The 14,620-nt window shown below is 41.6% G+C and overlaps 1 protein-coding gene across 1 annotated transcript in view; it reads left to right on the top strand.

Annotated features, from left to right (window-relative positions):
• The window catches only part of SHOC1 (shortage in chiasmata 1), a 55,195-nt gene that overhangs the window by 33,938 nt on the left and 6,637 nt on the right, over window positions 1-14,620 (top strand). Inside the window, exons 16-22 of the mRNA XM_042447673.1 lie at window positions 5,066-5,135; window positions 5,244-5,428; window positions 6,281-6,398; window positions 6,825-6,936; window positions 8,206-8,327; window positions 11,958-12,051; window positions 13,586-13,717. Coding sequence (XP_042303607.1) covers window positions 5,066-5,135; window positions 5,244-5,428; window positions 6,281-6,398; window positions 6,825-6,936; window positions 8,206-8,327; window positions 11,958-12,051; window positions 13,586-13,717 — 833 coding nt within the window. The remainder of the gene's footprint in view (window positions 1-5,065; window positions 5,136-5,243; window positions 5,429-6,280; window positions 6,399-6,824; window positions 6,937-8,205; window positions 8,328-11,957; window positions 12,052-13,585; window positions 13,718-14,620) is intronic.

Here is a 14,620-nt window from a genome sequence, read left to right as displayed (position 1 = left end):
TTTGAAAATGATAATAATAATAATAATAATAATAATAATAATAATAAATTTTATTTATATACTGCTTTTCCAAAAAGATCAAAGCAGTTTACATAGAGTTTAAAACCAATTACAAAACACATCATAAAACAGATAAAACCAAGAGCACTAAATACAATATACAATCTAAAAACAATCATTCCATCAATCAATAGGGTGAGGTAGAGAGTCAGTGGGATCAGAGTACACGACTTCATTTTCCAGGGGGAAGGCTTGACAGAAGAGGAAGGTTTTTAGCCTCTTTTTAAATGTTTCCAGGGGTGATAAGACAGAAGGAAGACTGTTCCAGATTTGTGGGGCCGCTACTGAGAAGGCCCTCTGGGATGTAGTAGCATATTTAGATGATGGAATTTCTAGCAAGTTCTTCCCGGTTGTTCTGAGTGTGCAGGGCGGATTATATGGGGAGATGCGGTCCCTCAAGTAACTCGGGCCCAAGCCATGTAGGGCTTTATAGGTAATAACCAACACCTTGTATTGTGCTTGGAAGTGAATAAGCAGCCAGTGCAGATCTTTCAGAATAGGTGTTATATGGTCAAACCTGGATGCACCGGTGACCAATCTGGCCGCCATATTTTGTACTAACTGAAGCTTCCAGGCTTGGTACAAGGGTTGCCCCATGTAGAGCGCATTATAGAAATCCAAGCGAGAGGTTACCAGAGCATGTACCACCGTTTCAAGGTCCCTTTGGCCCAGGTAGGGTTGCAGTTGGCATATCAACCGAAATTGATAGCAAGCACTTCTGACCGTCAGTCTTCCCTCCCTATCCACAGATACTGCACCCATAAATTCAGCCATCCACAGCTTGAAAATACAGACACACAAATTCCAAAAAGCAAAGCTTAACTTTGCCATTTTATACAAAGGACACCATTTTACTATACCATTGTATATAATGGGACTTGAGCATCCACAGATTTTGGTATCTCTGGAGCGTTCTGGAGCCAAACCACAGCAGATGCCAAGAACCTACTGTAGTCTTATGTTTGCCTGCATATTCCTGTCTTGAATCAGAATTCCAAATCATTACATTTTCGCCAACTTCTCTAAGGGGCGAAATAGACGGGCAGGAAGGAGTGTCCAGAAGCCACTTCCGGTCCAATCACCCTGGGGTCATGGTGAAGCCACTTCCGGCCCCGAGGGCACCTCCTGCCGCAGTCCCAAAAGGAGTGAGAAAGATCTGCTCTTTCTGGGGCTGGTTTTGAACCGCCTTAGGCAGTCCCAAGGTGGCTTCTGGGTTCTCTGGGGCCATGTGTCTTGTAAATGCCACACCTCCAGAGTGTCTGGAAGCTGCCCCCATCCATTTCAGTAGTAAAAATTTCTATGCCTGTTTCCTTTTTCCTGGGAGGTTCCTGGAGTGGAAGCTTATAGTGATTTTGTGCTATGATTATATTTACTAACACACATACATTGAGCCAAATTCTAGACTATATGAGAATTGCTGTAGTGGATTAGATGAAATGGCTGCCTCACCCTGGATTCTGTTCTCACAGTGGCCATTTTCACTATGGACAGTGAAAAAGATTAGCATCAGTTCAGTAGGAGCCTTGTCCCATCCCCTCAAACAGGATCAATTAAGGCAGTGATGGCAAACCTTTTAGGAACCAAATGCTCAAACTAAAAGGCATTCCAGCACCGGGTATTACTCGGTGCCAGGGGCAGGACTTCTGGGGGGGGGGATGGGACTTCCACCTTCTGAGAGTGGGACTTCTTTCCCCCACCCTCCCAGGCCTTCAGCTGCCTCTCCACAGGCAGCTGAAGGCTCAGAAAGAGGAGGAACAGGCATGCTCCTGTTCCTCCTCCTCCTCCTCCTCCTCCTCCTCACACACCCTCCCAGGCCTTCAGCTGCCTCCCTGGAGGCAGCTGAAGGCCCAGGATGGCCGGGAAGAGAAGGAACAGGTACATGCCTTCCACATGCCACAAAAAAATGGCTTCATGTGACATGTCTGGCATGCATGCCATAGGTTCGCCACATGGACTTAAGAGTTTCAAAAGATCCTTGTTTTAGCCAGCTGAAGAATTCAGACTCAGATACATTTGTGTCCCTTGCTGGTTCTATTCTTACAAATTTTTCCACCCACAACCAACCTTGTAGGGTATACCAATGCCACCAACTTTTAAGGCTGAAATGAAATCTTAGCCCTGGACAAGCATACTTGTGATTAAGCCCCAGGGAACTCAGTAGAGCTTAAGTAAATATGCATAGGATTAGATTGTTTGAAAACTTATTTTATTTTTTTACTTTATTTTATTTCTTTTCTATGCTGCCTTTCTCCCAGAAATAGATCCAAGGAGGCTTGCACAGATAAAATTGTTTAAAAGATTTTACAATAATTTTTTAAAAACAAATTTAAACCAACTAGCTAAAAATGACATAAGAACATACAAAAGTTTAAGAAAACATCTCTAAAGCACACACCCCGTATAAAAGCATCCCCAATACAATTATATGTTAAAAGCCTGCTTGATTAAAAATGTCTTTGCTTGCCAGTGAAAGAAGAGCAAGGAAGGGGCCAGCCCAGCCTCCCGTGGAAGGGGTTCCAGAGAGTGTGAGCAGCCACTGACAAGGCTCTCTCTTGTGTCCTCAGCAAGTGAGCCTATGATGATGGTGGTACCAAGCCTGGAGGACCGCCTCTCTCCGTACAATCCGCCCCGCACACTCAGATCATCAGGGCAGCTATTGTTAACCGTTCCAGAGGCGAAATATAGTTCTACCACCAGGAGGGCTTTCTCCATCTCTGCCCCCAACCTCTGGAACGCGCTGCCCTTCGAGCTCCGCTCAGCCACCTCCCTAGCACAATTTAGGAAGGGGCTAAAGACCCACTTATTTGAACAAGCTTACCCCTGACCAGTTACTCTCCCCCCCTCCCCTTGTCAGCACTGTCTTGCCGGCATGGACATTTTATTATTTTTATTAATCTGTTTTAATGTTTTGTATGACCTGATGTTATATTGTTCTGAATTGTTGTTCACCGCCCTGGTTTTTAGAAGGGCGGTATACAAATAAAGTTTTTATTATTATTATTATTATTATTATTATTCCCCCATAGATCTTAGGACTCTGGCAGGTTCATATGGGGAGATAAGATCTTTCAGATAGTCTGGACCTAAGCCAGGAAATAATAATAATATAATAATAAAACTTTATTTATATACCTCCCTTCGAAACATCAGGGCGGTTAACAACAATAATACATACATCCAATACAGATTAAAAGCAGTGCAATTAAAACAATAAAAGAACTTGTGCCAAATCACAAGCTACTAACAGAGGGGGGGAGAGGGGGCTCTTAGGGCAAAGAGTCAGGGGTAAGCCTGCTTGAAGAAGAACGTTTTCAGCCCCTTCTTAAATTGGGCCAGGGAGGTTGCTGAACGGAGCTCAATGGGCAGCGAGTTCCAGAGGGTAGGGGCCGAGGTGGAAAAGGCCCTTCTGGTGGTATTAACTAATCTAGCCTCTGGAACTCTTAACAGATGCTGCCCGGTGGATCTGAGTGTGCGGGGCGGATTGTACGGAGAGAGGCGGTCCTTTAAGTACTCTGGGCCCAAGCCATTTAGGGCTTTATAGGTTATAACCAACACCTTGTATTGCGCCCGGAAGCGAATAGGCAGCCAATGTAGGTCTTTTAAGACCGGTGTTATATGACTGGTCCTAGGTATGTTAGTGACCAGTCTTGCTGCCATATTTTGCACTAATTTCAGCTTCCAGGTATGGTACAAGGGTTGCCCCATGTAGAGCGCATTGCAGAAATCCAACCGAGAGGTTACCAGAGCGTGTACCACTGTTTCTAGGTCCCCCCGGCTCAGGTAGGGACGCAGCTGGCGTATCAGCCGAAGCTGATAACAGGTGCTCCTGACCGTCGCATCCACCTGAGATGTGAGGTGGAGCGACGAGTCAAGGAGCACCCCCAGACTGCGTACAGAGTCCTTCACGGGAAGTGTGATCCCATTCAGGACAGGTGGAACCACCACCATCCCTGGGCCAGGAGAACCTATCACGAGTACTTCCGTTTTCTCTGGATTCAAGCTGAGTCTGTTTTCCCTCATCCAGCCCATTACCGACTCCAGACAGGCCACGAGAGGAGAGATGCCATCCCCAGTCACTGCATCAGTCGGAGACATAGAGAAAATTATTTGGGTGTCATCAGCATACTGATAACCCCGCGCCCCATGTCTCCGGATGATCTCTCCCAGCGGTTTCATGTAAATGTTAAAAAGCATGGGAGACAGAATTGCTCCTTGAGGGACCCCAGATGTTAGGGGTCTCTTGTCGGAGCACACGTCTCCCAGCTGCACCATCTGGAACCTCCCAGAGAGGTAGGATCGGAACCACTGGAGTGCAGTGCCCCCGACTCCCACCTCTGCCAGGCGCTCCAGAAGGATACCATGGTCTATGGTATCGAAAGCCGCTGAGATGTCTAAGAGCACCAACAGGGATACGCTTCCCCTGTCAATGCCCAGACGGAGGTCATCGACCAAGGCGACCATGGCAGTCTCAACCCCGTAGCCTGCCCGAAAGCCGGTTTGAAATGGGTCTAGATAATCCGTTTCATCCAGGATCGATTGGAGCTGGATCGCAACCGCCCTCTCGATCACCTTCCCCAAAAATGGCAACAACGATACAGGCCGATAATTATTGTGCATCAGGGAGTCAAGGGAGGGCTTTTTTAATAAAGGTCTTACAGTGGCCTTCCCCTAAATCAAAACCATGGAAGAGGTTATTGCAGAAACATGCACTAAGCATTAAATAATAATCTGTTATAGAAAATAATATCCAGCAAACAGTCATAGCAACAAGAAACTTTAATAAAAAGCATTACACAGTATAAAGTGATAAGAAGTTTACTTATAATTTTAGTTTCAAAATGTAAAGAAGAGAGAGAATTTCACAATTTATAAAAAAAATAAGATATTACCCTTTTATGCTCTCTCATTTAATGTAAATTGACAAGTTTTCTCAAATATTAGTCATTGGCAGGAGCTAGTCTCAAGAGTTGCAGAATTTTAACAATTTATCTCTGTCTTTAAACAGGCTTGAAAACTGGGTATTTGCTTACAGAGAAAAGAGGAACTTTGTTAGAGAGCAAAAATGTCATAAGTAGGTGGGTACAGTTTATTGTTTACTGACAAATAGAAGTTCTTTTAGAAAAGTATAGAACATAATTGAAAATAGCTATATTAAAAAACATTTCTTGATGTTTTATTTTTAGTTTACAAAGATATTCTTGTGTTGTTGTACGTAATCAGCATATTGGACCTGATTTTCCCTGGACTCATTTTTCACTAATGGTGGAGTATAACTATTCAGAAAATTCCTGTTGGGTGGATCTTTGCAAAAAATTGAACATTTCTTATATAACTTTCAAAACAGCTCTCCCAGAAGCAGCTGGAATTGGTAGGTCAATATTTAAAATACAAAATGGATGGAAACTCAGATTAGAATTCTTGGGCTTGCTCCATAAAAAGTGTGCTGACTTCTTTTTCAATGGTTACATATAGCCAATTCTGTAATAGAAAAGAAGCTAATAAAAAAAGTGATCAGCTAGTTAGACTTGTTTTATTTTATAGCCGTGCAAAAATGAAGGTAAAGGCACACTATTCTTGTTCTCTGATCCAGTCATCTAACAACTGTGGAGTTTAAGAACTTCCCTGATAAGGATGGCATGTAACAGTTTGTGTCACTGGGGCCCAGGTAACTGTCAAGAACAGTGAATAAGTCCATGTAGTTCTCACGGCTAGCATTTCTGAGTGCAGTCCTGGTTGTTTTCTTGCACAGCTAAAACCAGGGCAAAATCTGAACCTAGAAGTGCCATCAGTTATAGCAAAGGATTACCTACTCACTGAAAATCAAAAAATTACCAAAATAATTGCCCAGTTGTATGATGAAAACTATTGTTATTTAATCTGCTTTTTTTGGATAAGAACTGCCACTTCTATGTTCTTGTACAAGCCCCAGCATTGATACCAATACACTCTGAAATTTTCTTGCCACCCTTCCTGCAAGCTGGTCTGAGCTGAATGGGAACAGTGTTGGTGCTGCCTAGTTTGGCATCAGCTGAGCTCCCCCCATTCAACTCACAGCAACTGTGTGTGTGTGTGTGGGGGGGGGTAGCCATAAAATCCAGAGTAGAGTGGCCACTGCCACAGTAGCAGATACATAGGGTATCCCAGATTAAGTCGAGGTAAATTTTTAGGTAATTGTGATAATAGTACACATTTGTAAAGTGTTTCTATTTTTTATCTTCAGATGAGGGTTTCCCAGATAATTTGGGGGGTGTCCTTTCCAATGTGCCAATCCCCTATGTTTTTCTGACATCTGAGGGACTCATCAACACCCCAGAAATCCTGCAGTTACTGGAATCCAAGTAAGTGGGGAAGCTGTAGAACAGGTTGCTATCACATCATTGTATTCCCCTGTTATTGCTAGAAGTACCTTCTTAATGCCACTGCTCTGGCAGCAATCCTTCCTTGTATAAGGAATGATTTCTTGTGGCATATTTGGACCAGCATTGCTGTGTCATTGTCTGTTTAAAAGTAGCTATGGTATCTTCTGTGCACACTGTTATAAGGGCACGCCCTAGCTTTCTTTTAGGAGACAGACCAGGCACAAGTAAGGAGTGCAGAATATTGGACAGGAGTCTACCTGGAGCTCAACATAAAGGGTTCAATATAGGCAAGGGAAGATCACGTTGAGAATAAAACTGGGATGTATGAACAACTCCATGTTAATATGTTTTGTTGGACTGTTGCAAGGCTGTGGTTGGCCTGCTAATAGGGACTACTCTATCTAGGTACAACATTACATTTATTGAACGAAGCTGCTGTGAGGCATTACAGTTCTTTGGAAGTACAGAGCGCTATGTTGTGATGACCATAGATGAATGTACTGCCCTTGTTATGCAGGTAAAAACAATATTACTATGGAATATTCTGCTCTTGTATATATCTAGACATCACTGTTGTCCTCTCATGCCCACAGATGTGTGATGCTGGATTTCAACAAATATTAATATACAAACAAAGGTATTGGAGGGTTTGTTTTTCAAACTACATTTTCTGTACAGCTGTACTATTTCATGAGTTGTTTGCAGATTGTGAGAGAGGGCGGGGAGCTGAGTTTGGGAAGGATTTGGGAAGCTGCATTCTATCACTGACTATGACTAAGGGAACAAGGAGGGGGTGAAGATCAGTGTAGACAGTACCAAAGCAAAGGGAGAATGATCATATTATTCTTATAGATTTGGCTATATTTCTAGCAACTACTGATCAATATTGCATGGCTCCTCAGGAATAAACCCCACTATAGCAGTCTAAAAAAGCACAGCTCACTTCCATGCAACAGCTTTAGGGTCTCCACTCTGTTCAGGGTATTTAAATACCTTTAAATATCTGGTTATCATTAAAGCAAAAGTTTGCAGGATGGATGAGGAATCTTTCACAAACTGCATCCACTCCACAGGCTGGCAATTCCCCATTCCTGATTTAAGGGATTTATAGTGACATTTTGAACAGCTGAAATTTATTCACTAATTTTCCTGTGGTTTAAAGATGTACATTTTTTATTTTATTCTTACAAGAATGAAAATTTTTGATTTTTTGCATTTGCATTTGTCTGTCTCTGTGAGTGTGTTAAAATACAAATGCAAAAAGTGGCAGAATATATACATATGCAGTGTTTTTGTTCAATATATACTCTTCCCCTAAAAGAGTCTCCATATGTAAAAGATCTAATGGGAGTTGACAATTTTAAACCATTTTTTTCTATGGGGTAAATATGTAAAGGCACTCTTAATCATGAATTGAATGTGAAAATTTGCAATTTTTAAAATATTCCTCCTGTGATTGGGTAGACATATCTTAATTGAATTAGCAGGTTTATTAAAAGAGAAACAGTAGGGTAGAGTATTTAAGAGTAAATTCATCTTTGTCCTCAGACCACTGTTGATGATAGATATAAACTCGCATATCCATCCAGATGTTATATTGTATTGTATTCAGCTCTGACAAATAGGCTTTGGGATAACTTGTAAGTGATAAGAATTTATTTTCAAATTATTGTTTCATTAATATTTTATACAATAAATCTTTAACTCATTAAGGCTATTCACATTCTGCCTTGGTTTGTCATGCTATGTCCCATATACTCTTAATTTATGCCTGTTTTCATTGTAGAATGTGGAAGAACTCAGTTATGAAAAGTCATCTGATAATATTGTATTAAGACTGATGGTGCTATCCCTCCAGTATAGTTCCTGTTGGATTCTTTTATACTCCAGAGAAAGACTGAATTTTCAGTAAGTTCAAAACATTTGGCTGATCCTGACTCATGATATTTAGAAGCAAAAACAACTTCTTCTTTTTTTAAGTGGACATTGGAATTTTTGAGACTATTGGAATGCTGTATTGGACCCCTTTCCTTAATTTTCAACTTTCATTTTAACAAATAATGTGGCCCAAAAAATGAGCATTTATGGCCTGCCAGATTGAGTAAGCGTAGTTGTGACGGGTGCTGGAAGTTGCCATACAAAAATATCTAAAGGGTTATATCTAGGCTCACCTCCCATTTGGCTCTTTTAAGTTGTTTAGATGAAAGGAAATGCACGAAGCAGTATCTTACACAATTTCTACTTAAAGTGGTGGTATGTGGACTGGCACTCATCCCCAAACTATTGGCTGTTGATCCCAGGTGAATTTCTAGGGGGAAATAACATTTGTAGCCAATAGGCACAAATGTGATACCAGTCCCTGACATGTTGTGGGGGGGATTATAGTCCCCCATATCAGCTAATTTGAGATGCACTTGTTCTGTATAATTCAAGATTAATTTGGCCTAGCCTTCCAGTGCTCTGGGCAAATAAATGCAAAGGCTTTGGGATAAACTGTAAGCAGTAAGAATTTATTTTTAAATTCTTATTTCATTAATATTTTATACAATAAATCTTTAACTTATTAAGGCTTCTTACATTCTAGTCTTCTGCCTTGGTTTGTCATTCTGTGTCCCATATACAGCACTCTTAACCTCTATCACTACAAAATTGCTGACTGTCAATCTAATTGTTGTACTTACTATTACCCTAAATATTTAAAAAGTGCTTTGGATCCTTCAGAGTAAATTCATCTCTGTCCGCAGACCATTGCTGATGATAAATATAGACTCACATATATATCCAGATGTCGTATTGTATTCAGCTCTGGCATATAAATGCAAAGGCTTTGGGATAACTTGTAGCCAATAAGGATTTATTTTGAAATTCTTGTTTCATTAATATTTTATACAAGACCATATATTTTCAGGGCAGCTCCCTACCTAACAATGAAAAAACCAGGTCCTTGCTACTCATGTTTTAGGCCTGAGTTTATTCAAATTAGACAAATTGCTATTAAATTATTGTTGTATGCCTTCAAGTCATTGCCAAACTATGGCATCCTTAAGACAAACCTATCACTGAAGTTTCTTGGCAAGATTTGTTTAGGGGGTTGTCATTATTGTCTTCTGAAGCTGAGAGTGTGTGACTTGCTCAAGGCCCACCAGTGGATTTCCATGGCCAAGCAGGGGATTTGAACTCTTGTCATCAAGAGTCCTATTCCATCACTCAAACCACAACACCACACTGGCTCTCTGCTATTAAATATCAATAGATAAATCTGACAGTTTTGTATTCTCCCACATTCAGTTTTTCCCCATCGAATTTATGAGCAGGTTTGCTAATTTGGTCGGTTTTTATTCAGAAACAAAGCAAATGAAATTTTCAAAAGCCTGCATTTGCCAAATTCAGTAGATAAAGCTGTTCCTAAGTATAGAGAAGACCATGTACCCGCCTGCCAGTTGAAGATGAGGAGCATTTTAGAGAGGCAAAAGAGGTAGCAGCTTTAATTCAGTATCACAAACATGCTGAATAGACAGACGCTGCATCCACACTGCAGAAATAAGCCAGTTTAATACCACTCTAACAATCATGGCTCAGTGCTATGGAATCCTGGGTTCTGTAGTTTGTTGTGGCACCAGAGCTCTCTGACAGAGAAGGCAAAGTAGCTCACAAAGCTACAATTATCGGCCAGTTTCGCTGCTGCCATTTTTGGGGAAGGTGATCGAGAGGGCGGTTGCAATCCAGCTTCAGGCGGTCTTGGATGAAACGGATTATCTGGATCCATTTCAAACTGGCTTCTGGGCGGGTTACGGGGTTGAGACGGCCATGGTCGCCCTGGTCGATGATCTCCGTCTGAGCATCGACAGGGGAAGCGTGTCCCTGTTGGTGCTCTTGGACATCTCAGCGGCTTTCGATACCATAGACCATGGTATCCTTCTGGGACGCCTGGCAGAGGTGGGAATCGGGGGGCACTGCGCTCCAGTGGTTCCGGTCCTATCTCTCTGGGAGGTCCCAGATGGTGCAGCTGGGAGACGTGTGCTCCGATGAGAGGGCCCTTATAACTGGGGTCCCTCAAGGAGCCATTCTGTCTCCCATGCTATTTAACATTTACATGAAACCGCTGGGAGAGATCATCCGGAGACATGGGGCGCGGGGTTATCAATACGCTGATGACACCCAAATAATTTTCTCTATGTCTCCGACTGATGCAGTGACCGGGGATGGTGTCTCTCCTCTCGTGGCCTGTCTGGAGTCAGTAATGGGCTGGATGAGGGAAAACCGACTCAAGCTGAATCCAGAGAAAACGGAGGTACTTGTGATAGGTTCCCCTAGTCCAGGAATGGTGGTAGTTCCACCTATCCTGAACGGGGTCACGCTCCCTGTGAAGGACTCTGTGCGCAGTCTGGGGGTGCTTCTTGACTCGTCGCTTCACCTGACTGCTCAGGTGAATGCGACGGTCAAGAACACCTGTTATCAGCTTCGACTTATTCGCCAGCTGCGCCCATACCTGGCCCAGAGGGACCTTGAAACGGTAGTACATGCTCTGGTAACCTCGAGATTGGATTTCTGCAACGCACTCTACATGGGGCAACCCTTATACCAAACCCGGAAGCTACAAATGGTACAGAATATGGCAGCCAGGCTGGTCACTGGAACTTCCAGGGCCAGCCATATTACACCGGTGCTTAAAGATCTGCATTGGCTGCCTATTCGCTTCCGGGCACAATATAAGGTGTTGGTGATGACCTATAAAGCCCTAAATGGCTTGGGCCCAGGATACCTGAAGGACCGCCTCTCCCCGTACATTCCGTCCCGCACCCTCAGAATATCTGGGCAGCAACTACTTAAGGTGCCAGGGGCTAGGTTGACCTCCACCGCGAGGAAGACATTTTCCATTGCCGCCCCAGCCCTTTGGAACATGCTGCCCACAGAGCTCCGCTCGGCCACCTCCCTGGCCCAATTTAGAAAGGACCTAAAAACCTTTCTATTTCAGCTTGCATTCCCCGATTAAAGTCCAGTGGGCCTCCCTTCCTCTTCTGTGGCAAAGAGGACTGGCTAACGGGGGTTTTATTCTGTTTGTATGTAATTGTTTGTAACCCTGATGTATATGTTGTTTGATATTTTGCTGTCAACCGCCCTGATCTATGGAAGGGCGGTATAAAAATAAAAAATTTATTTATTATTTATTTATGGCAGTCAAGTGGTGTCAAACTGGATTATTTCTGCAGTGCGGAAGCAGAGCTAAGTACTGAAAGCCTGCACCTTGTTAAGTATATCTATCATCATTACTCTTTCTTCCACATTCATTTGTTTTTTAAATCAGTTTCTTTGCACTGAAATTCACGGAGAAATATGTAAATTGTGCCAAGTGTTTATCTGCAATTTGAACAAAATAAGATGAAAATTCTCATCCAGACTTCATCAATTTAGAAACTGGTGCTATTTGTTTTTTTTCATAGACGTTTGTGTGGCGATTGCTTAACATTCAGTGTTGTATTTGTTTTAAGTTCTGAACCCAGATGTTGAATAAGGATAGCAACATGATGTTTTGTTTAGGTATAGTCTGGGTGGAAAGACTCTGCATCACCTTGCCTTAATTTATGCAGCCTTGGTTCCATTTGCCCAGAAGTCAGAAGACTTTGATGTGAAGGTAGTGTGTGGTAAAAGATATTTGTGTTGATAATCTACTATCACCTTAGTAAAAGATCTTGGCTTTTGTGCATTCATAACAAAAGTTATGAAATAGGTTAGATTTAGATAACTGGATAAGGGGATCTCAAAGGGTGTGAGAGATCTCATAACAGTATTCAGTGGAGTCTGACAATCCAGCGGTGTTGATCTAACTGCCATCTGTGGTTATCCACCTCCAACACCTACCCTCTTCCCAAGGACTATTGTTGCCACTATGGAATAAGTTCCTTTAGGATCTGTGTAAAGCTGATCTTTATATAATAGTTCTAACACTAGTGTAATGCTGGTAAGACAGGAGGCATGAGCCTGTTAAATAATTCAATTTAATTTTTAATGGACCTTTTTGCACTCTTTATTCTCCAGCCCATAAATATTTGTAGTTGCAGTTTCTTTTATAGACCTACACAACTAAGTCCTAACTTCTTAATCCTCACAGCTTCAGTCTCTTTAGACCTTCTCCTCTCTCAACATTCTTCATCCAAACATTAATCCTGTGTAACTCTCATCCTTTCCACTATCATCAGTACATTTGGGCAGTGCCTCTTACTCTCATTCCCACCCTCAATCACCATCCATATGTACAATCACTCCATCCGAAATGTCACATCTGTTGTGCAAGCTTTTACACCCTTCTGACTATACTTGTTACCTTAATTTACATGTTGTTGTTGTTGTTGTTGTGTGCTTTCAGGTCATTTTCTACTTATGAATCTAAGGAAAACCTATCACAAAGTTTTCTTGACAAGATTTATTCAGAGTAGTTTTACCATTATTTTCCTCTTAGGCTAAGAAATGGTGACTTGCCTTCTCCATAGCCAAGTGGGGATTCAAACCCTGTCCTCCTAGAGTAGTAGTCCAGCACTCAAACCATTGCACCATGCCACACACTACATTTCCAGTATATAATATCAGAAGACAACATATTTCTACAAGTACATATTTTTACAGATTTTACATGATAGAATCCTGGAAAGTATTTCTTTCCTATGGATACTAAAAAGTTCCCTTGAGAGGAAAATAATTCTGTCCGAACAGAGGTCATGAATGTTTTATTACCACTAGAGGTCAGCAAATTTACCATCACATTTCAGCAGTTCACTGCTATTCTATAGGATTATTTTTACTGTTGTTGGGTATGTTTACTTCAGTGGTTCCCAACCTATGGGTCGGGGCCCCTTTGGGGGTCGAATGACCCTTTCACAGGGGTCACTTAAGACCATTGTAAAACACATATCTGCATGTAGCAATGAAAATAATGTTATGGTTGGGGGTCACCACAACATGAGAAACTGTATTAAAGGGTCGCGGCATTAGGAAGGTTGGGAACCACTGGTTTACTTGCATAGTTAGCCCCTCTTTATTTTTCTCATCATATATATGTGTGTGTGTGTGTGTGTGTGTGTTTGTTTGTTTTCATATTTTGCTACATCTACATTGTGTTTAGTCATATTATAGCATATTTGTTATAAACTGATAAGGAAACAATCTTTTAGGTGGCTCTTACACCAGGAATTGAAGAGACAGCATTTTTGGTTCGTCAGATTGCTGATCACACTCTGTTGACATCTAAAAAATATCCTCAGGAGTGGCTGGACAAAGCCTGGCTTTCTGTCTTACCATCAGAGGTTTGTTTACTTTAAATGAATGGTTTACAACTCATCTGAACTATCAACAGCTCCAGAGCACAGAAGTAACTTTCTACAAATAAAAACTTGTAATTTATTGAGGGGTGGGGGGTTGGCCACAATTACAGTGTAACTAGATTTACATTACAGCTGTAATATGAGGAAAAACTTCAGTCCTTTTGTGGTGTAAGAGTATCTGTGTTTTAGTTGCTTTTATAGTTACAACAATATGTGGCTTCACTAATTAGGTGTGTCTATTATCACAGGCCATCAATTCATGGCATTCTAAAAAAAACTTTAAGGTAACAAATAGTAACTTTTTAAAATAGCAGCTGGGTTCTGGCTTGGAAATCTAACTAACTGCATCTTAAAAGTAATGTCTGAACCTCTAAGAAGTTCTATTGCATTTTTTGTGTGTTCATACACATAGACATGCACATGACTGCAGTTATATGCAAACTGTAAGTAGTGCAAACCCCACTATTTTCTCTGGTAAGTATTGAGCAGATGTCTTTTGTTGGATTTGCCCTCCCTTGCCCTGGCAGATTCCTGGCAGATATACTATTTGCATGTACACAGCCTACAGCAAAGTTGAAATTATTCATCAGCAGCTGTCACACTCATGAGCAGATCAAGTGGACAAGAAGGACTCCAGCCCACTCTTTTACATAATAGGCTGTGGACCTTCCTACAAGCAGATTTTGAAAGGAACGAGGGAAGATACCAAGCATTAGAAGTACCTAGTTGAAAATAAATAATTACTTGTGATTAATTACATTATACTAGTTGCAACATAGTAAAGGAGAACACCACTCATTTTGTGGTATAACTGGAACATTTAGTTGTTTTTATAGTTACAGGGGTTTGAGCTCACTAAATGAGGATTATCACTTGGTTTATGTG

Source organism: Sceloporus undulatus, chromosome 2 (assembly GCF_019175285.1).
Source record: "Sceloporus undulatus isolate JIND9_A2432 ecotype Alabama chromosome 2, SceUnd_v1.1, whole genome shotgun sequence".
NCBI classification, from domain to species: domain Eukaryota; kingdom Metazoa; phylum Chordata; class Lepidosauria; order Squamata; family Phrynosomatidae; genus Sceloporus; species Sceloporus undulatus.
This window is presented reverse-complemented; position numbering and strand designations above follow the sequence as displayed.